The sequence below is a fragment of the Oreochromis aureus genome, linkage group 1 (assembly GCF_013358895.1).
Source record: "Oreochromis aureus strain Israel breed Guangdong linkage group 1, ZZ_aureus, whole genome shotgun sequence".
Lineage (NCBI taxonomy): Eukaryota > Metazoa > Chordata > Actinopteri > Cichliformes > Cichlidae > Oreochromis > Oreochromis aureus.
Window position 1 is genome coordinate 12,499,277 of NC_052942.1, and position 22,991 is coordinate 12,522,267.

Here is a 22,991-nt window from a genome sequence, read left to right on the forward strand (position 1 = left end):
CTACTTAGGATGGAGGAATTCCTTCAGTCGTTGCCTGATTCATTGAATCAGTGAAGTCTAGCGTTTTCTTCCCATTCTCTCTATTCACCAGCTTCTCCTTTGTGCAGAAACTCCAGTGTGGAAAATGGGGAGATCTTTTGGAGAGAATCCTACTGAAAAAAGTGGACTCACCTGTTTCACCAGGCCTCGGACCTCACTGCAAGAAAACCTCTGCATTGAGAGTAGTGCATTTGAGTTTGTTGGCTGTGACATGTGTGAAAAACTAATTCTGGGGTTTAAGATGACACTTCCTACTGCTAGAACCTCTGTCTAGTTTTCAAAAGGTTAAACTCTTGCTTCATAAACAGCTCCACATTTGCTTTACGTGTATGTTTTTTAAAACAATGTAAAAGTGTAAAAAAGGACATTACTCCCGTTGTCCCATATAAACATCTGTCATATCAGAGGAGAAATAAAAGCTGTGTGTGATGGGATTGTTTTTGTCATGAGACGATGCAGACGCTTTAGTCAGCAGCACCGTAGGTGGAGGCCTCACTCCAGCACATGCACAACTCAGTGTCTAAATATTGTGATTGTAAAAATGAATTTACTTATGAATCTTCAAAGTGGACAAGAATCAACCCATTGAAATTAACTGACAAAAAAATGAAACATACAACATTTTGACCTATGAGAAATCTTTAGTGATCAAATCATACAAATATAAACAATAAGTAAAACCAATTAAGAAAATATTTAAATCAAGGCTTTTGGTTCTACTTATGATCATAATAGAACGTAATGTATAATATAGAAATGTGCTACATGAAATACATTTGAATAGAAGGTACAGTAGCCGTTATGTATATGGACCACATTACACATTACAGAAACATTATAATGCACAGTAATACACAGGTAACACAGCATAACTAATAACAGCATTCTTGCCAGGTTAGCAAATTGCATCGCTGAAGCAATGCTATGTAGTTTAGAGAATCATACAGTAGTACAAGAGCATCAGGGTGTGAAGCCAGGCTGTGTGGTAGAGAAGAGAAAAGCTAATTTTCAATAATGTAATGTGATGCATATATTCAGCTGTTTATGTATCACATACATTCTAGATTTAACTTTGGATTAAGTATGGGTAAGTGTATCCAAATGACCCCGTGTGTTTGAAAATGGTTACTTTGTGAGAACAGTGATTGGTGTAGGCTTTTATATTTGATGAATCATTTATTTCCTGGCAACAACTAAGTGAAAAAGTCTTTGGAAATTGCCTCTACAAAGTTGGGTGCTGACATGAGGATACCAATAGTGCAGAGGATAGTGAAGAGTGAGAAAGCCATGAGACAAAGCCTGTCGATAACGGAGGCGGCGAATTTCCACTCGTTGCACACGGACTCACCCTCGTCCTGGTCGCGGAACCTTTTCGCGATGTAGCGTACCTCATCCAGGATCTTGGCCATCTCTAATTCTATGCTTCCAACTGGGGTGACCTGACCTGCTGGGAGGAGCATCTCGTCCTCGCCCGCCCGTCCAACCAGGCGTCCGCAGAGGACCCCGGAGTCAGACGAGGTGGCAGCAGTGGAGCAGTGAATGCTCTCCAGGCCACGCAAGCCGACATAGAGCATGTTGCCGTTGGTGCATTGGGAGGCTGAGGTGCTCATGTTGAGGTCTATGCTGGTCAGGCTGCTCCGTCGAGTCTTGTTGTGACAGGCTGAACGCACTCGCTCCTCACCCGGACGCCTCATACGCAGGAACCAGGCACACCAATGCAGGAGGATCACACGGGTCTTTGAGATAAAACGGTGAATGAAAGAGTGGATTAAGGCTGTAATTCACTTTAAATCTGCCATTGAAGAAATAAGAATTAGTGCAGAATATCAGCCTCATTTGTATGGGTTAGACACATTAATATTTACAGAGATGCTCAACTTGTCATATTAACTTTTCCCAAATTGACAAATCACAGTAAGAAGTGGACTGAGTAAACACTCACTGGCCACTTTATTAGCCACACATTGCTAGTACTGGGTTGGATCCCCTTTTCATCTTCAAAATGGACATACCTAATGAACTGTCCAGTGAGTATATAAAACATGCAGGTGTTCACTCCACTTTGTGTTGTTGCATTCTTTGGCTCCATACCTTTTCATTAGGTTATTACAAGTTACTCCAAATAAATTGGGAAACTGAATGAAATGAAAATAAAACAGGATGACGCAACAATTTGGAAATCATCTAAACCCTATATTTATTTTGAAAATAGTACAAAGATAACTTATCAAATGTTAAAAATGAAAAATTGTAGTTTCTTTTGAAAACTCTGCCCATACAAGCAACAAGTTTTTAAATGTGGATTCACTGTTTACCACCATGTTGCATCACCTGTTCTTTGAAGCGCTTGAGAACTGAGGAGCCCATTAGTGCAGTTTTGAGAGCTAAATGTTTTCCTATTCTTGCTTCATATAGGATTCCAGCTGAACTTCTCTGGGCTTTATATTTCATATTTTTCATTTCATAGTGCAGATAATGCAATATTTTCACCATGTGACAAATCCTGAGTGCAAGCAGGTTATTGTAGATTGCTGAAAAATGTCATCTGGATGGCAGCATATGTGGCCTTTATAGATTGTTGAGCACTAACACGGCCTTTATAGATGATTACTGTGAATTTCTATCCAATTATGTTACTAATCTGTTTCTTAATAACCTGAGTTTTTAACTGTTAGAGATTGTTCTGTTCCTCTTTCCCAGCTTTTCTGAAATATCTTTCCAAATAACTGATGGATACATATATACATTACATACACTTATGTTATATTTGTTATATATTTGATATAGTTTTAACCCTTATGAATTCGCATATATATGTTTAATCAGTGTCATAACTGCTATATCCAGCATTTGTTTTTTCAATTTATTACTTAAAAATGTGCATTTTATTTAGGTTTGTCAACAGTTTGTTTTTAATGTATTCCATATTTTTGGGTGTGTCTATAGCAAAACTACATAAATAATAATTTCATAGTCAAATTCATGAAAAAATGATTATTGTTTGAGAAAACACTCACCCATTTTGGCATCTTGCCTCCATCAGGGTCGTGGTGATGATATTGCAGGACCAGAACTGTAGCAATTACTGAGAGACCAACAATGACCATTGTAGTGGCAAAATATTCAGCTGCATAAAAAAGAAATGCAGGCGGCAATCAGAATGGATCAGAAAGAAGTACTGTGTAGTAAAAAAGACAATGACAAAACTAGATGATAACATCAAGGTTTTGCATACAAGAAGAAAGGCCGGGCCGATCATTAAGGACAGCAAATATGTCTTCATCCCTTGAGCATTACTGCTCACTTAAGTGCCTCAAGAAGTGCTTTCATTTCACTGATTCAAACAGACTGACTCAGATCCCTAAACCAAAACGATATCTAAATACTGGGTAGCTGCTTGAATTTGGCTACACTGTGATATAAGGAAATCCCTGATGAAAAATGACTACAGAAAATTTCACCCTTTGCTTCTCTCTGATAGTAGTTGACACCCATAGGAACCGCTTTTAACTTTGGCCTGGCTTACCTATTAAAGGCACAGAGTCTGATGTGGCGGGCATAATCTCTGCAACTAGCAGCATAAAGACAGTCAGAGAGAGCAGGACCGTAATACCTGGGGAGGAAACCAGATCTCAGTTATCAGCTGACAACAAAACTTAGTTCAACAAAAGTATTCACACACGTATGTTTTTGATCTTTCAATCAGCTACAAATCACCATAAGCTGTTTTATGTCACAAACAGACACAAAGACCCTCTAATATTATAGCAATAAAAGGCAGAGAACTGTGTGTACTGTTGCAGACTTTTTAAACTTTAAAAAGACCGTTTTATCATTTTCAGGTGTTTCCAGTTGCTTTGTACCCAGATTTATTCTATTATTCACATTTTGTTCCTATTTCACACAAAGCCATTCAATTTATTCCATGAATTTGTGACACCTTATACTCTTTTAGTCTGCTAATTTTGCTTTGTTTTAAGGTTTATTCTACTACACAGCAACTGGTTAATTCACAGTAGTCAAATGTGAAAAATTGAAACATATAATCTATAAATCAAAATTGGGGAGTGATCGAACCTCAGTGTCGCAAGATGACCTGAAAAGGTAAAAGCAAGAGCAACAGGTATCTTTAGCTATGGGGAGACACATTTTCACCTCACCACTGGCTCTAATGACTAACTAACTTCACAACTTCCCCCATGCATGCCCGTGTGCGTTAGATACCTCTGAAAAACACTTTAAAAGCGGCTTGAGTTTGTCATAACTGCCACTTTAGTCCTTTCTTTAGATCAGAGAAGAATATTTAAATCTGAAAAGGACTGAGGAGAGTATTAATGTTCTTCAACATCTTAAAAAGTTACTTTTTTGAATTGAGAGACAAAAGATATGGGGAAAAGACCAGGCCAGTGACACAGGAAATGCAACATGAGGATCAAATAAGTACACCCTTCCTGCTTCCATAGGAATTAAGAGGATAAGTAGCAGCTAGTTGCCGTTAATGTACGTGATTAATTTATTGTTAGCAAGTGTGAGCTCATCTATAAAGCAGAGGTTTTGGTTGTTTGCTGGTCTGGAGCCTTCAGGTGTTTTAGGTGTCCCAGGTGTCTTTGGTGTGGCTGTGGTTTAGCAGGTAGAGCGTGTCATCTACTAATTGGAAGGTTAGTGGTTTTTCCAGTCTACACGCCTTGGACAAGATACTGACCCCAAGCTGCTCTCTGATGCATCTGTCAAAGTATGAATATGTGTAAATGTTAGATAGAAAGCACTTATGTAGAAAACTGTATGAACGGGTGAATGAGTCAAGTTGTATAAAGTTGTGTTCAGGTAGAGTAAAAAAGCGCTGTATAAGAACCAGTCCATTTAACACCAACCTACGTGTGGACAACCCAGCAAATTCATCCCAGGGTCAGACCATGCAGTACTCAGAGAAACTGCAAAAAACCAAGAGCTACATCACACACACTACAAGCCTCAGTTACTGTGTTAAATGTCAAAATTCATGCCATGACAAATAGGAAAAGAGTGAACAAGTATAGGTTGCTTGGAAGGATAACTAAGAGAAAGCCTCTTCTTTCTAAAAAGAATACGGCAGCACAGCTTCAGGTTTCAAAGTTTCTGAACAAACTACAAGACTTCTGGAGCACCAAAGTGGAAACTGACAATAGCGCCATCTACGGTGAAAAACAAACACAGCATATTAACACAAACACCTCATTTCAACTGTCAAGCACTGTGTTTGAGGGATGATGATCTGAGCTTCTTTTGCAGCCACAGGACCTGGGCACACTGCTGCACCATATATTCCTCTATGTACAAGTATTCTAGAGTCAAGCACAGTGATGTGAGGCCATCAGTTCAGCAGCCCAAACTGGGTCATGCAATGAATCATGGGTTGTACTCTCTTCTTTGCATGACTACACGCACACTAATCTTTCTTAAAAATGTCATACTGTAGTTTAAATAGCATAATATCAAACAGTTAGCTATTCAAACATTCAAAACATAACTAGTTTCATTTTATTTGGCTATTTTGTTGTTTTTCCTTACATTTTCATCTTACCATTAAATGCACTATAATGTTCCTGTTGATCCATTTATAATATCACAAATCACACTTCTCATGGCAGCTCAATTTAACTGAAATTAAACCGGGCAATAAATGCTGGCATTAAAACACATTTCTCACTCTGTGTTCGCCATTCTTAAAAATGCTGACGTTGAGTTGGGTAACTAGATATACTGACTTCATTTACAGTGGTTTTTATGACATAGTCAGCACACACACACAGATTAAGAAGAAGCTATGAGACATTGAAGTGAACTGCATTATATGTAAATTTTTTTAATACATTTTGTGTTTTTCATACTTTCAATCCTCATTTCTCTTTCCTCTTTAAGCTTTGAAAACATAAAAAGCACCATGCAGATGAAAATGCACATTAGGCATCATTTGGTTAATGAAGGAATCCAGCTGCAACACAGGACTCTAATCATTTGAAAAAGGCAGAAACTACATAAATTAATAGCCTCTACTGAAACATGCAGTACACACACACCTCAGATACTGTCTATATAAAGCATTTATAATGAATGCATGAAACACTCAGTCAACTCTGACAACTGCGATAAGATTAAAGGTTTTCAGAGGTCCTCTGACAATCCTGTTCGTCAATCAGTGGTTATAATCAGGTCACTTCATAAAGCCACGGAGCAATAGGATTGCTGGAAAGCCATTGGTTTTCATAAAACCACTCATTACCCAGGAGAAAAAGGGCTTGGATATGAAGTTTTCTAAGACGGAGAAAAATTAAAGAATAATGAAAAAAGGTTTGGCTGCGTGTCAAAACTACTTGGGCTGTAAATGATGTAACCTGGTTATGATCTCATTAATTCTTGGCCATTTTGCTTCATTTTTCATATCATAGTTATCACAAAGATCACAGTCACGTTAGCATAAGGTCAATTACAAAATGATCAAACTTTCTGTAGCATGGGGGTTTAGGAACATTTGATTTTTATTTATTTTTTTTTACAATAATTGTGACATTGAAGCTTTTTGGAAGGACTTGCAAAAGAACAAAATTGAAAATGTTTTAACAGAATTATGATTTTAACCTGAGGATGGCACACATCATCGAGAAAAGTCAATGTTCAGAAACAATACTGGGGTCACTCATGACCTAAACAGAACACCTAAACTCTAAAGTCTAACTGAAAAAGATGCCACGGCAATTGAAGTATCAAAGGTGAAACAATGTCTGAAAGGTACACTCTAAGTAGCAGAGGTGCAGACATGCCTCTGAAAGCCCAATTAGAATTAATAACGTCTTATGGTTCTGGCAAAAAAACGCATATTACAGAAGGCTGCTTTAGAGTCACACAGGATATAAATCTGGAATATTGCACCACAGCAAAATCAGCTGCCCAGATGAGCTCATCAGAAGAGAATGGATCTCGATTTCATCTTGAGAAAAAAAAAGAAGTTAATGGAATTTTAGTTCAGTGTTAGGTGATACGACAGCTTAAAAAAATGTAACGTATGGCTGGATTGCCACAAGGATTTCTGCACTAACAAAATGCATTCCAACTGAGAGTGATATCCCAAATCAATTCATATTAAAAAGGAGTCTATATGAGTAGCTTTGCTAGAGTTGTAATTTGAGTGAAATAACAATATTGGCAAGCTCATAATGACAATGCTGATACAGTGAGTTTAAACATATGCATGGTTTATTGTTCTCAATGTGAATTGATGCTCTGTGTTATAATTGTATTGGAATCTATTACAATTAAGGTTATGTCTTCAGCTCATAGTGACTTTGCTTGGTAGCTCAGAAACTTAAAGTTTTAATTTTCTCAGTGTGGCGGAGAAAATGTTTTATCTTTTCACTAATTGCAAAAGCACTAATGCAATTAGTGACATTCAGAAATGTGTAACTTGGAAGTTCCTGGTTTCTAAACTATCTGCATTTTTAATTCGGAGCCACATCTTTAGGTAGATTGTGTCTAAAAAAAAGTAGAACCACATTTGGCGCTAGCTATGTGTTCAGAGTGGGATTAAAGCTTTCAATATTGGTTAACAGACTTTCAGTATGGTTGTGATACTGAGGTGATATGCATTAACTTGCTTCTTAAATAACATATTGCAGATAAAGAGTTTTGGAGTAATTTTAAAATAATGCCATCACATTGTTTCCCCAACTTTATTATTTAAAAGTAACCTCACGATTGTCTTTAGCACATATAGCAGCTGAGAAAACAGTGGTAAGGAGTCAAGAAGTGTCTTCGCTGTAAACTGTCCACTTAGTTAATATGTTGTTTTTCTGTGGCTGCTCTAAAATTCTGCCGCCAGTGCTATCCTTCAGCTTCCTAGCAGATGCACCTTTGGTATAAATTTGAAAATCCTAGTTGACATCTTTCTGAGTTCCTGTGTTCAAAAGATTTTCAAAAAACTTGACCTTTCATCTTGAGGTGAAGGTCGAAGATTCAATTAGATTCAAACTCCTCTGAGATTTTTAGTAGATGTACCATTTGTATCAATTTGAAAATCTCACATTGCCTCGTTCCTGAGTTATTGCATTGACAAAATACCCAAACAGCTTTTCAGGCTGAGGGGTGAAAAGCACAAGGAAATGGATCTGACCGTGTGTCAGCTATCCAACAATATAACCAAAAATGCATGGTGGTTTCAGTAATGTGAGTATAGTGGGCTTTCACATGGTCTTTGTCGCTTGTGGTTTGTTGCTAGTGGACATTCCAGGCTCCGGTTGCCTAGGTAACCCTGTAATGTAGGTAACTGTGGTAGCTGCTTCATTTACTCATCTGAGGGTTGAGAAAAGATGGGACACGCCTTTTTCTACTATCAGAAATTTTTTTTTTGCCTGGTGTTGCCTGAAGTAGCTGGATGTAATTCAATTTCTATGACCTCTGGTTGCCACATAACTGCTAGTTTCTTAATATGTGGACTCCCATTAGCGTATCATGGCCATCCATTGCTTGCTAACTTTCGATGGGTTTCCATCTATAATGCAGGTTCTTAACTTTGCAATTGAAGTCTTGAGATTACAGTTCTTACAAACTGGTGTTACAAAAAATTGCTGCCAAACTGAACTTTTTTTTTTTTTTTGAATGAAGCTGGTTTTACCCAGTGAGATTTTCTCTCCAGAGTCAGCAGGGAGGAGGAAGACAAGCAGGGCCAGAGTAGAGATCAGGACACATGGGATGAGAAGATTGAGGCCATAGTAGAGCGTCCGTCTGCGCATCACCACGGTGAAGGTGACATCAGGGTACGGTTCCTCACAACAGCCGTAGAAATGCTCATTCCTTTGCCCTGGAACCTCTGATTCAAAACAAGGCATACATTTACTCTGGTCAGAAGGGTTACAGAGCGTTGGAGAGAAAGATTAGAGCAAGATCGTTTCAATGATTTTACTGACAACCTTACTTACCAACAAGATCCCACTCTCCGTTGGCAATGTAATTGCTGATATCTGCATCCATCACCTTTAAGTCCAGAGACCAACCCCCGTATGTCCAGGAACCAAACTTCAGGTCACATCTTTGGACATCAAACGGGAACCAACGCACATCGATGTGGCAGGTGCTCTTGAAAATCCCTGTTGTGGTGAGAAACACTGAAAGATGCCGAAAGACTTGCTTTCATACATATTGTACTTCACCTGTAGATAGAAACGGACACATGAATATTCCAAGCTTAGTTAGAGAGTGCACTCGATTACTCTGGTATATAGGAAGCAGAGAGAAACTGAAAAATGAAAAAGAGAGGCAGCAAAGAGTTTTACTCTGAGGAGATGTGAAGTCAAAGTGCCATCCATCCTAGTAAGAGTACAAAATCCAATATGACAATGCGATGAAAGTGGAGGGTGATTCTTCAGGACAGGCAGCCACCAAACTATTTTCATCCATATTTAAGAAATAAAGAAGACACTGGCAGTAAACAATGCCTCTGCTAGCGGCATGAAGGTGGCAAACGTGAATATGAAATGAATATAGACAATACTGAAGAATGAGTCCGATTTACTGTAATGAACCTCAGTCACAAAGACAAATGTCTGGAAATTCAAATGATTTGTCCGATCTGCATACAGTTTTATCCACTTAATGCAGTTGAGTTCAACTCAAGCATGAAATGATTATTTGGTACCAATGTGGCATCCAATGAGGAATCATTTGGAGAAAAGTTGAGAGGCAATTTGCTTGTGACAGAAGTAATCAATCCAGAATAAATCCAGCGATCAAGCTATTTACGTGGGTATTGATTAAAGATGCTAAGGGAAAGCCAGCCAGCGCTTTTGCTGGGTAAGGAAAAAGGGGAAGAGCTTGGCAGGGAGAGCAGTAATCACCAGCTATGATGGTAAGGCACTCTGTTTGAGTGTGCTCCCTTGAATCCATGCTTATACTGCGTATGTAGAGTGATCAGCCATATCATTAAAACCACAGGTGATGTAAATAATTACACTATTATTTTTAGCCATGTTTTTAGCCAGTTACACTGTATCACTTCACATCATATTTTCCTTTGTCTAAAGAAAGCAACGAAAGCTTGTAGCTTGTGACTTTTTGATGACTTCTTAGCATTACATGGGCTGACCTCCACTCGTGGGTACAGAGGGACACCTTGTCATACTTTTGTTATTTAGGTTTTTATCTTTATTTGTGGTTCTCTTTTGATATTAATTGTGTTTAAATGGTTGTACAATGCTATATAAAGAAACTTTACTTTCTTACTTACCCTATGATGGGTCAGACATAACCTTTGCAATATTTAAGCAGTCGGTTTTAACTTTATGATTGGTAGGCGTGTGTTGGTTGGTTTTAGAGAAAGATTTATATATAGCAGGGGTGACAAACATAAGGTCTGTGGGCCAGAACCAGCCCAGCAAAAACTCCAATCCGTCCCACAGGATGGCTTTGGAAAATGTGAAGGAGGACGTAAATTTCAACTTTTAAACTGCATTTTCACAAGTTTGACATTTTCTACTGATAAAGACCCCCCTCATGGACATTCATACTACACCGAAGCAATTAAATGAGACATTTCTTTCTTTTACAACAGCAGCATGTCTTTATCGGGTAGAAAAACTGAGACAAACTGGTGAAATTGCATTTTTTTTTCTTATGTTAAGATATCTCATTGAATAAATATGTAGTTAAATTTCTGTACATTGACAGAATGTCCGGGCCACATAAGATTAAAGTGAGCTGTATGTGACCTGCAATGTAAAATGAGTTTGACGTGCCTAATATATAGCATCAAAATGTGAATGGTGTCTCAGAACCAGGTGGATTTGAAAAAAAATGCCATTCTGCTCTAAGAAAAACATTAGAAGATGATGCTTTCTTTGCAAGAATGAGATGAAAAGAGTAATAACACAGTTAAACATGTGACCAGACTTGCTAAATGAAAAACCACATTTATATGCTAGCCAAAGTTGAGAACTCCTGGCTCATATTTCATACTTAGCAATATTAATCTTCTCATGTAACACGCCATAGAAAAGACAAAAAAAAAAAAAAGAAGCTAAAAACCTAACATATTAAAAATACATCTGTGGGGCATTAAGTTCAGGAAATCAATTCAAAGCTGCAGCTTATGAGAGCTCATTAGCATCTGCTGTCCCCAAGTCATAGTTTGTCATTTTACTGCACAATGGTAAGAAGCTGCTGGGTATAATAATAATAATAACAGGTTTGTTTTAGTTCATAACCAATCTTAACTAAAACCTCTTTTTGTAGAAAATAATTCAACTTAAAGTAAATTATGAATCAAACACAGTCACCCGCTCTGAGATTTTATTGTGAATACTGCAAAAATGCTTTGAGTTTACTACAAAGCCAATATGAAAAAATAATGAGACTTCTTGTTCTTTATGTCAAATAATGATATACTATCATAATTATTATGTACAAGTATTCCAAAAGCCCTCCAGGGTTAAAATTTCATATGTTTGCAAAGCCACACCAGACCCACATTTGTTCACTGCTCTGAATTATTAAAGTTGGGTACTTGTCGCTATAGAGAGAAGTGACAAGTACCTCTTCAGTAATACTCATGGGGGTGTAGATGCGCATTAATGGCAGCGAGTTGCTGTCCTCTGAGGACGAGTGTAAAGCAGATGTATTTTGATAATTAAAGAATAACGAAACATTTGCAAAGCTTTGGATTTTAGGCATCTATGATTTAGTCACACAAACAACAAATATAGCATAGGTATTTTTTTTAAAGTATCATATAAAATGTCAGTTAATTTTTGCCATTACATGTAGGTTTCTGGTCACAAAAGACTCTTCAAGTCTTGAAATGTGATCGAGTGGTTATCTGCAGCCTCTAAACAGTGGCCTGTTCTGTTCTCTAACTGTGTTTGACAAAAGGTTTTATTAGGACATCATTCTTACTACCTGTGTTTATATACAACACATATTTATGTGTGTTGCATTTATGTTTTTGGGGATTTAAACTGCACCCACAGGAGGGTTATGTAACATTATGCATCATTCTAATGCCCACTTCACTGGAGGCTAGCACAGGGAAATGTTTTCTTGTCTTTTTGGATGATATGTAGAGCCTATGGACCACTTTGTGCTTACACCCCTGCTGTATAGAAAGCATTACCCGCACATGAGCCGGCACAGAGGTAAAACACTTGGACTGGATCTGGAGTAAGGTGTAACAATTAATGCTTTAACATACAGATGATCTTTTTAGAGTCAGAAGATTCAGGAGCCATGTATTTATTTTAAATGTGCCCAGCTAATATCTGCTCCTGACAGGACAGGCAACTTCTGTGGGTTGTTTCCACATATCATTTGTTATTGTTTTTGTTTTCATATTTCATACAGTAAGTGTTGCTGTGAAGGTAAAAATGTTTTTTCCCCAGTCAATATCTGTCAGTGACTAAGATATGGCTTTTACCTGGAGGTAGGTAGGAACAGGTGCCCGAGGAGTTGACCAAAATGTTGGTACGGAACGTAGCATCAAACCTTTCGTCCGCACTGTAGACAACATGGAACAATTCCAGCATTTAATGTTGAGTTATCTGTCACCAGTATTATTTCAGCGTAAGTCACCTGAGCAGATTCATCCTGAACATTTGGAACAATATCGCAGAATTACATGAATACAATATTAATTTGTATAAGACACAAAGTGAGGAGGGGCAGTGGTGGTAGGAATATATAAATAATTCTCTAAGTCATTATTTCTGCAGATACACAACAAACAAGGAGTCACATCTCATGCAAACCTTCCCAGGAGATGAGTATTTAGTCGTTACCCTGCTACCCACAATGCACTCCATCTAAATAAATTCCCAAAGGCTGGGGCACGGTTGAGCTAAAGTTGAATGAAGAAAATGACATTCATATATATTTAAATAATTCAAAGAGTCTCAAATCAAGGCTTTACTCTGTGGGGCAATGACAAAAGAAGTACAATGCTCTCTCTCTCTTATTAGCTCCCAGGGGAGTAAGGTGCCTTTAATGTATTTTGTTCAGATGTTCTAAAGATTGATTAATGGTGATCGCTATAGCTTTATTTCATTTGGGACATATAATGAAATGCTCTTCCAACCATTTTTATACAATTTTATTCATTTGTCTAAATGATTTATTGCAAAGTGCTTTTCTAGCGAGCAGTGCATTTACTTAAAGTGCACAGCTCCGCTATCCTTGAAGTGTAATATCCCAGCCGTGTAACCAACCTACCAATAAGATAAGAAGATAAAGTTAAAATCTTTTATTTGCCATTTGTACACATAAACTGGGTGTGGGTACATAGGAAATCTTGTGCAGAGCTTAGAGTCAGAGGGGAAAAAATGAAGATAAGAAAGAAAGAATATGTCAAATAATTTCAAGTATAAAACAGTAGTTTCTGTATTGCACTTACACTAAATGACTGTGGCATGGAAAAATATCACACGTTATTGAGATTTATATTGCACAGTAAATGTGTACTGCACATAGAAATATATGTTACAGTGAATAAATCTAAAATACACACAAATACTAACTGACTAACTAACGTTTTTGACGTCAGTATGACTGTGACAGGGAAAACTTCAAAAATGGCATTGAATTGCATTTTTATAACAGATGTATTTAAGCTGAGTTTCTCATTGCAAAGAAAAGGGATATAGTTTAATAGCAAAGTCCATCACCTGATCTCAACCCAGCAGAGCATGCCTTTCAGTTACTTAAGACAACACTGACATCAGAGAGACCCACAACAGTCAGTGGCTGCAGTAAAAATCAGGCAGAGCATGTCAAGGGAGGAAATATCAAGTGTTGATGTCTATGTGTTCTGGACCTTAATGACTGTAGAGGATTTTCATCCAGGTATTTAAAACCATCCCGAAATCCTGAATTTAAAATGATGTCAGTTTGCCCAATTAATTTTGAGCTTCTGAAAATGGCTATTCATTGAAATAGCTATAATTCCATTCCATTCAATCACATATTATTTGATTTAAAATCTGCAAAATCTGCTTGTCTGTCTCAGCAAGATAGTCTTAATAATGCCTGTGGCAGCACGGGGTCTGATGCTCTCCAGATCTCATGAAACCAGAGCAGAAGCCTGAACACAGTATGTTTTCACATGTTGCAACTTGAATAAACTTATTCTATTCAGGCACTCCCACTCTCTTTGGGAGCTATTTCATAGTAAATAAAGCAGTCACTAGTATATGCTCATTTTACATTCTTATGTGTCCTTTCTTAATAAAATATCTAAATGTTTGATGGGATATTTGTGCTGGTTGCACCCAATCCGTTGTAGCCTATCTCACTCTGCAGCTGGAAATCTGATGGTGCCAGGTTACATTTTTAACAGCATACACACACACACACACAGTGAACCTTTAGGTCAAAAAACAGATAACAGCCTGCCAAATACAGCAATGATCGAACTGTAATTTGGGAGACAACAACATATATTAAGTTGGAGGCTATAATTACATATACTTAAACTTAATGTCATGGTCCTGGGTCGGTGACCCAACGTTTGAGTGTAGTGTTATTATTTTCTAGTTCATTCTGATTTTGTATTCTGTTAAACAGTCTGGGAACTTCCTGTTTTACTTTGTAGATCCATGTGTGACTTCATTGTGTTCAACTTATGTCTCCCTGTCTCATCATGTCACTTAGGTTCAGCTGTGCGTCCCACCTGTGTGTCATTTCCTGATTACTTTGTATAGTGTTTGTCTGCCTGTGCTCTTGGTCAGCTCGTCTGCATTTGATGGTGTTTTGTTCATCGCTCTGCATCTCTCGTCATGTTTTCAGGGTTGTTTCATGTTTTCAGTATAGGTTTTGGTAGCTTTTTGTTCCTCATTCCCTGTTTTGCCACTTTGGTCACTTAAATAAACACTCACTCGCATCACAACCTTTGCCTGCATTTCGGGTCCTTTCCTCCACAAACACCACACCGTGACACTTAATGCCATAAAAATGGGAGGTGTTAAAAATATTACTAGCTATTAATGTTTAATTTAGTAACAGGTTTAAATTTCAGGTTTACTCACAGAGCATCCAATAATTACAAAATTTTATAGGTACCTAGATTAACATTTTGTTCATACCAAAGATATGCTAAAGATTATACAGTATTCATTGCATTTTGTATCCCCTGTACATCACATCCTTCAAAATGAATATAGTAGAGGATGAGGCACAACAGTTTTCTTTATTCGCCATTTTTAAACAAAAAGATATTCTTTACAATATTTGGTCTTTAGTGTATCACAGACAGCGTGAATAACCTCTGGAGCACCAAAATCTAAAAATGCTGTGTTATGTAGAGGAAGATGCATACACACTAATACTTACTTAGGCTTCTTTGGGAATCTATATTGTAACTTACAAAGTAACCAGAAACTCCTTTTAACCAGACGCATCCAGAGAAATGTAACTACACTTCAGGTCGACGCAGTCTGCAGAGACTGAATGGCATGGTAGCGTATGGGTTAAAAGTAGCTTCCCTCTATGTTGTAAGTTATGATGCAGATTCGCTGCAGAGGTCTAAATCAGGCATAAGTCTAACACCACATACAACTACAGTTTATAATCCAGCAGATCAGTGCCTACCTGTTATACAGCAGAATGTCTGGTTTCCAAATAAGATGGTCAGGAAATCTCACATTGGACACACCCGGATAATCCAATGGATTCCACTGGAGGTAATAGTCAGTCCAGTACTGCAAAATGCAAACACATTTGGCACCTTGCCTTTCACATTCCACTTACTTATTTTTAATACATTTAAAGTCCTACTGGCTTATTAAGCCTTTTTAAAAGCTCAGGGATTTAACACGGTTTCCTCGTAGCAGTGACACTTACTATAAAAGCCAAAATAAATGTATGTGACAACATCACAGAGTGACATGGAACAAGAATGAGACTTGATCTCCGCTCCAAGTTTCGGCAGCACGTCTGGAAGGTTTTCTGTTGAGAAAAAATGCTGCTAAGCGCATTTGAAATGTCGACATAATTGGAAAGCTCAGATGATTACAGTTCCAACTTGTAGCTGTTGAGACATTTCAACCCAAAATGTCAGAAGATTATTATATTTCAGCTATAATAAGCACGAGTACTGTTTAAAGGGCTCTTAATATCTGCTGTTCCGTGACATCAGACCTGGCCTGAGATTTAACGTGGTTATTGTGATGGTGAGGGTGCCTTGGCTAGGCTGAAGATATGAGTTTACAGTTGTGTTGGTCTTTACTGCCATGTCAATGATATGTGACCACAGGGGCTGAAAGACTCAAGGATTATACAGAAGGTGGTGCTGTATATGGATGAGGCAGGCTGTTAAACATTTAAACTAAACTTTGGTACTTAGTGGATTCTTGGTTTACACGCTGTGGGAGATATAGTGTCTGTTTATTTATAGACAGTATATATGTAAATATCCGAATGTATAATTAAAATGGATAAATATGGTGAGCTAAATAGCTTAGTAATTAATAAGCATTTGATTCCTTTTACTCCATTTCTAATTGAAAATTGTCAATATTTGTCATCATTTCATGTTAATTTTTTCTTCAAAGGTGCTTCAACAAAGCATTTAGCATTTTAGCAATATATTTTAGTTTTTTATTTTTAATAAATTTGTGAGAATTTTAAGCTTTTTTCCCTTTGTCATTATGAGGTATGATAAAAAAACGTGTGGAACAAGGGAAGCGGTGTGAATAGTAATGTTAGAAGTTTATGCCTTTGCTTTATCATTCATATGCATCTGGCTCTTATCTGTGCACACATGGTTTTACATCTTTAGTTTATTTAATTGTCTGCCTGGAACTGCAGGAACAGCAGGAACTGCAAAACAAAACTGAGTCTTAACTAAATCTGACCTTAATAGAACTAAGAGGTCAAATTAATTAATGTGGATTCCCCTTTCAGATAAAACATATTCTGCACTAGAAAAATGCACACAAATTTCAGAGTATCATTTCCTTTAATGGCAGCGTATAGTTTAAGTAGTATGAATTCCAGATGTTTCTGCAAAATCTGATAATCTAAAGCCAAACTGTGGGTTACACAGCCCTGGGTTCAAATGTAACGGGACAAAACAATATAAGGCACAAGAATGACTTTTGTTTTACAGATTATTTTCTTAAAACACACTGTGAATGGCATCTATCCCTGAGGATAAATGAAGGTACTGATTACACATAATGTTTAAAATGAAGCTCCAGAATTTCTTTTAAAATATAAATATGAATAGAAAGGTGAATATTTCACCGAATGCAAAACTCAAACTCCAGGTCCACAGCCGTGGTGATATGTATGAACACATACTGTGAAGACACTTCTCTTGATTACATGGCCTTCATAAGGAGTTTTCTAATCCGATCTATAATTCACTTTTAATTAACTCAAATTGCCATGTTGAAAAATTGGCTGTTGCCAGGATAATGAACCATAAAGGTCAGTTAATGATAAAGGCAAAGGAAAACAAACTGAGGAAGGATGTAATTGCCTGTGCATCTCACATGGTGATTTTGGAAAATGGCATTTCCACAGCCAGAGAACCCTCTTTAATTTGCATCACTGTTTAACAAAAAACTTTCCACCTACTTTTTAATCTTTACAACAAGTCTTCCATTCATTTAACATCGACAAAACTTACTGATCTATTATTTAATTTGAGAAATAACTGGCCTTAAAATGACCAGATGTAACTCTACTCTCCGCTCTGTGCTTTATTAGTATGTGTATACGACTATGCAAATTTGTCCATGTCTCATGCCAACTCTTGCCTGCAGGCTTAAATGCAGCCCTGTGTCTTAAGACAACTGGTATTACATGAAACACAGCACTGCACAAGAATTTGAGGGCATAATCGTGCTTAATAACCAAAATACTTGTGTACTAAATTATCTTCACTGGGTGTATAGAAGAGGTCATCCAGTGTGTTGGGCATTGTGAGATTTATAGTACAGTTACCCAGTGGCACTGATGGAGGGCACATTTAATCACATTTAATGTTTCAACATGTAATCTTAAAGAATCCTCCTCAGTATTTCAAAGTCGTATATGTAGCCATGTATGCATCTTGTATGCATCTTTAGGACATTTTCCTTTTTTCCCCTTTTCCTTTTCTCAAAACCTACACAAGTAAAAACTTCCAACAGATGCTGGATTGATGCTAAAACAAAGTACACTGTGGATGCTATCGGCGCTATCATGTGCTTCAGAGCTAAAATGAATTTTGCAGGGAGCAGAAGGAGACAGAGTGAACAAAACTCCCGCTGCGATGCCCCAGAATGATTTAAAACAGACCAAACAGCCTTGGTTCAGCCTTGGTAGAGCTGCTGACGATGCAGCAACAGGGATCTATTGTCACTGTATGGACAAGCTGTAATAAAGCATCTGCGTTAATACACTTCATCTCGCTGCATGAAGGACAAAGTGCTGTACTGCCCGTGTGGAAGACGAATAGAAAGTCTGGGTAGCACAACGTGTGAGTTACACATTTCATCACATGCTCACAATATGATAAATCTCTTTGTGCCGCATGTATATGGTACATGTTTGCATGAACTAAATACCAGATTAAATGCCAAAAGTAAAGGTACAATGTAACACTTAGGTGAAAATGCTGTTAGAGTTAACTGAGAGGATTTATATAAAACAGATGGCTCTATGATTAAAATGCATGATGTGTGTAAGTGCGGCCCTAAAGCTTTGCAACTCAGCTTTTCTGTGACTTTACATAAATTATACTTACCAGCTGTAGCCAAATGTTGGTTGTTAAAACCTGGTTCTTCTCATCCTGTTAGAAAAACAGAATTATTCATGTTTGTAATTAAGTAGTACTTTTTAGAGTGATTTTTTTATGAAGTTTATGCTTCATAAATGGGAAATCACACTACTAGAAATGTACACATCCACAGAAGCGTCAATTTTCAAACCTTTTATAACGCCTCGCTCACACTAGAGAAAACAATGTTTGGAGACTGTGGCACAACCAAAACTGCTGCATCAGCACTGAACTTGGGATCTTGCTGTTTTTGGAATAGTTGCTTCAATGATGGGGATCAGGTCTGCTGTCTTTAAATATATGAAAATTGCTTACATAACCATGCATGAGTTATCACTTTACCGGCTTGTATAGTATATGTAGTAGAGTAGTATGTAGTATGTATAAACAGCAATAGGCATGCTGTGTTTAAAGGGCAATTATTTACGCACCACATCCATTATTTGCATGAGGGTGAGGCCAAAGGAAACAATGAGACTCTGAGAGTCATTCTGGACTGGTCTCACTAGTGGGTTGTAGCCATTCATCAGGTCACTGTACAGTCTGCGCTGGTTTGGCCCTTGATGAGAAACTACAGAAAAAAAGAGGAACTTACACAAAGAAACATCCATCCATCCATCCATCCATCCATCCATCCATCCATCCATCCATTTCAGGGTCTGGAGCCTATCACAGCTGTCACAGGGTAAAAAGGTGGGATGCACCCTGGACAGGTAACCAGGACTCCAACAACAATTAATAAGTAAAATAAATTATAAATATAAGCAAGAAAGACATCGTTAGTCACATCAAATCATTCCTTAACTTCCAGCAGCCATATTGCAAAACAATTCACTGAATTATTTAAGATTGTGTAATAACAAATCCATGTGCATCTACACAGTATTTACATCATAGAATATGAAGTGTGTACATTTATTTTTTTAGATGTTACTAAAAACCTGAGTAAAAACAATGATATTTCTAATACGCTGAAGTTCAGACAGTTATGCTATTTATATCAAACATAAAGTACACACTTCTTTGTGTCTTGTGCAAACTGAAATAAGGATCCCCTGCAATGTGAAATGCACAAAAGTCATTAAAATCTATCCTCTAGCTCTGTTCATTTATTAAACATTATAAACTCTAATGTGGCTGACAAAAAAGAAGTAAATAAATAAAAAATAAAAACATGACCTACAGCCTGTCTGTAGCTTTCTTTTCTACATTGCACACTAAGTTGTCTCCACCCTACACACACACGTACTCAACTGTAATGAGAAAGAGCCTCACCAAGTCACATTGCTACACTGTACCTTCACATGTAAGAAGAAGAACGTCTGCACTGATCTACAGGACGATCTATCCAACAGCTGTTGACATCTTCTAGTCTGGACTGGTGTGACAAGACTGACACACAACCACTGCCCTTAGATACACAATGCTGTCATGGCTCAAATGATCAATAAAACAATTTATTTGAAGTGAAGTTTACATATATTTGTGGACGAGACTGAGACAGCTAATTGAATTTAACTCAGCCTCTCCACTCTCCTCCACCCTCTTACATCTTCCCCTTTTGCAGCCACTCACTACTACTCCACTTCTGTGCAGGGTCAGTCTCACTGCGTGGTGCTGATCCACCTCCTGCTTCATACAAGTTGTAAATCTCACACTTTAGAATAATTTTGCAATTGATTTAATGCATCTAAAGCTGGTGTTGGAGTTATCAACATTACCTGGGGTGGTGAAACAAATGCAGCCCAGACATGGCAATCTTTCAAATGCCGTATTTGGGCATGATTCATCTCCCAATCTCAAATCAGACCCGTCCCTCATTTTAACACACTCTTAGTTCCTCTCCTGAGTTATGGAGCGTTTTTGGCAGCATTTCTTCACTTCACTAATGGCCCAGTTATCCTAAACCTCCTATGAGAAGCACATTACCCTGATGGTTTGGCACAGAGCATACTGTCTATCTGCATATCCCTATTCCTCTGTTCTCTGTTGCATCCACTTCTTTCATTAAAAAAAGGGTTAGCTGAAAGCTTGTCTTTGTCCATATCCCAAGTGGATATTCCCCCCACTCCTGATCTCACCGTAATCAAATTTCAATGCAAGATGACATTAATGTGTTGTATTGTCCACATACTGTAATACACCCCAGTACCATGCTGTCCGAAAGACCACAGCAAGAGATGAGAACAAGAACGAGAAATGAGCTTGGAGCCATAAAAGGGAGAAGGAAAGTCTCTCAACCTCTTAATCAAATTTATCAGCCTTAGTAATATCAAAGGGCTGGACAGGGCCTATAATTACTCCAGACATGCCCTGACATTTATATGTGCATGCACCGTATGCACACACACCAACAACACTTGCTTCGCTCTCAAAGAAACCTTCATTAACTTCTGCCTGTAAAGTGCAGACTAAAGAGCCCCAGTCAGTGATTATCATTAAATGAATTGCCTCAATTAAAATATTCAGACTCAGAGCAGATTTGAGTAAAACTGATGAGAGGCAGTATTCAATTAGAATAAAACATAAAGCATTGGAGATTTTGCACGGTTTGCTTATGTCCCTGTAGAAGGACCAGAGCCAGGATAAGATGTTCATACATATCGCAATATCTTGTGAAAGAAAAAAGACTTAAACATAGAAGCCTCTGTCCAGTCACTGTTTGTCTCAATCTCTTTAACACTCATAAACCACAATATTAGAAATGCTGTTATCTTGCAGCTTTTTATTCATTTAGCATAATATTTTTTCTAGTAACATCACGAGAAACCGCACAGTTCAATAGCAAAAGAAAGTTCAGAGCTGACAGACAAATCAGCCACACGTAACATGTAGTATAAGACATTACAACATGTTTGTTCACTGTAAGCTGCATATTGGACCTTACTTTAGTATAGTAATATTACTTCATAGCTTCTGAACCCATGAAAAACACACTTAATATCAAATACTAATAATGATGACTATAACTACAGTCACACCGAATCATAATCTGGATTATTGATTTATTTAATGAGATTTGCACACACACACGCGCGCGCACACACACACACACAGACACACAACACTTTCATATGATTGCTAAGGCATCTAGACCAAAATTGTCTGAAACTCAGTGTTTGGCACAGCAGGTTTGCAATCTCAGCTAGGAAACCGCTAAAATCAATCCACAGCGGAGCAAGGGTAAACGCACATTAACACGTCTCGTTCAATAAGACACACAAAAAATTTCATTACTCCTAATTATTTTAAAAATAATAATAATTTTTAAAATTTATGGCGCGCGAGAGAGTTAATTAGCCAAATGAAATGCATGCAGACTGCCTACCTTTCACTGTGCAGGCGGTGACTGCAATAGAGAGCAGAAAATTTACTAAGTGCATGTTGAAACGCGTGAGGAGTGAAAACAGAAAGACTCTTCTGGATGCAGGAACGGGAGTGATAACACTGTGGGGCGGTGTGTGTGTGTGTGTGTGATGAGAGGGAATTCTGCCAATAAATAACTCCTCCTCCCAATGAAGAGCCGCTGTTTGGCAGCCCATTAATGATTTAAGCTAAAGGATCAAAACTTTCTGCCCACAGTAGAATTTTATATCCTTACCTTTAACATATTTTGCGGCACTCTCTCATTTTTACAAGTGAACATTTTTGACTTTCAGCACTGTTGACTGGATCTCCGTGTCCCCTTTCTGTTTTTTTGCGCATTGTAAATCACACAAATGACTAAATAGGCTACACTAAATCTAGTGAGTTTATATCATTTATGTAATTTAAATATTTTGTGGTTTTATATCAACCTACACTACCTCTTGCATAACTTTTTCAGCCAAAAGCACGAGGACGCGTCTGCGTAACTAGAGGCCATCTACTGGTCTGTAAAAACCACTACAATTATATTGCAATTGTGGGATGGAGTCTGTTTAAATATCAGTTTAATGTTGCAAACACTGTACATATTTTTTTTTTAAAATTTACCCCTATTTTAAATTCCTACACACAGAATGTGTTTAACATGTCATTAAGACACACCAAGCAACTCGTGCTGCTTTATGATAGAAACTCTAACCAGGGTGGGCAATGAATTCTCCCAAGGGGCCAAATGAGTAACTGGGAGTTTGAGATGGGCCAAAACAATAAGCTGAGTTCTGCTCAATATAGATTTGACCTCTTTACAAGG

General features: G+C 37.7%; 1 protein-coding gene across 2 annotated transcripts; it reads right to left on the reverse strand.

Annotated features, from left to right (window-relative positions):
• Window positions 1-679: 679 nt before the first annotated feature.
• LOC116314040 (neuronal acetylcholine receptor subunit alpha-7-like) lies at window positions 680-22,264 on the reverse strand. Of its 2 annotated transcripts, XM_039600652.1 has the most exons (11): window positions 22,143-22,264; window positions 19,246-19,385; window positions 18,782-18,826; window positions 15,889-15,993; window positions 15,637-15,746; window positions 12,473-12,552; window positions 8,988-9,155; window positions 8,684-8,878; window positions 3,566-3,652; window positions 3,057-3,166; window positions 680-1,775 (listed from the first exon to the last, which is right to left on the reverse strand). In XM_039600652.1, exons 1-11 carry the CDS (start codon window positions 22,195-22,197, stop codon window positions 1,233-1,235), a joined length of 1,638 nt encoding a protein of 545 aa, XP_039456586.1. In that variant the 5' UTR covers window positions 22,198-22,264; the 3' UTR covers window positions 680-1,232. The 2 variants fall into 2 exon arrangements, with proteins under 2 accessions (XP_039456586.1, XP_039456977.1); XM_039601043.1 differs by lacking the exon at window positions 15,889-15,993.
• Between the last annotated feature and the right edge of the window lie 727 nt (window positions 22,265-22,991).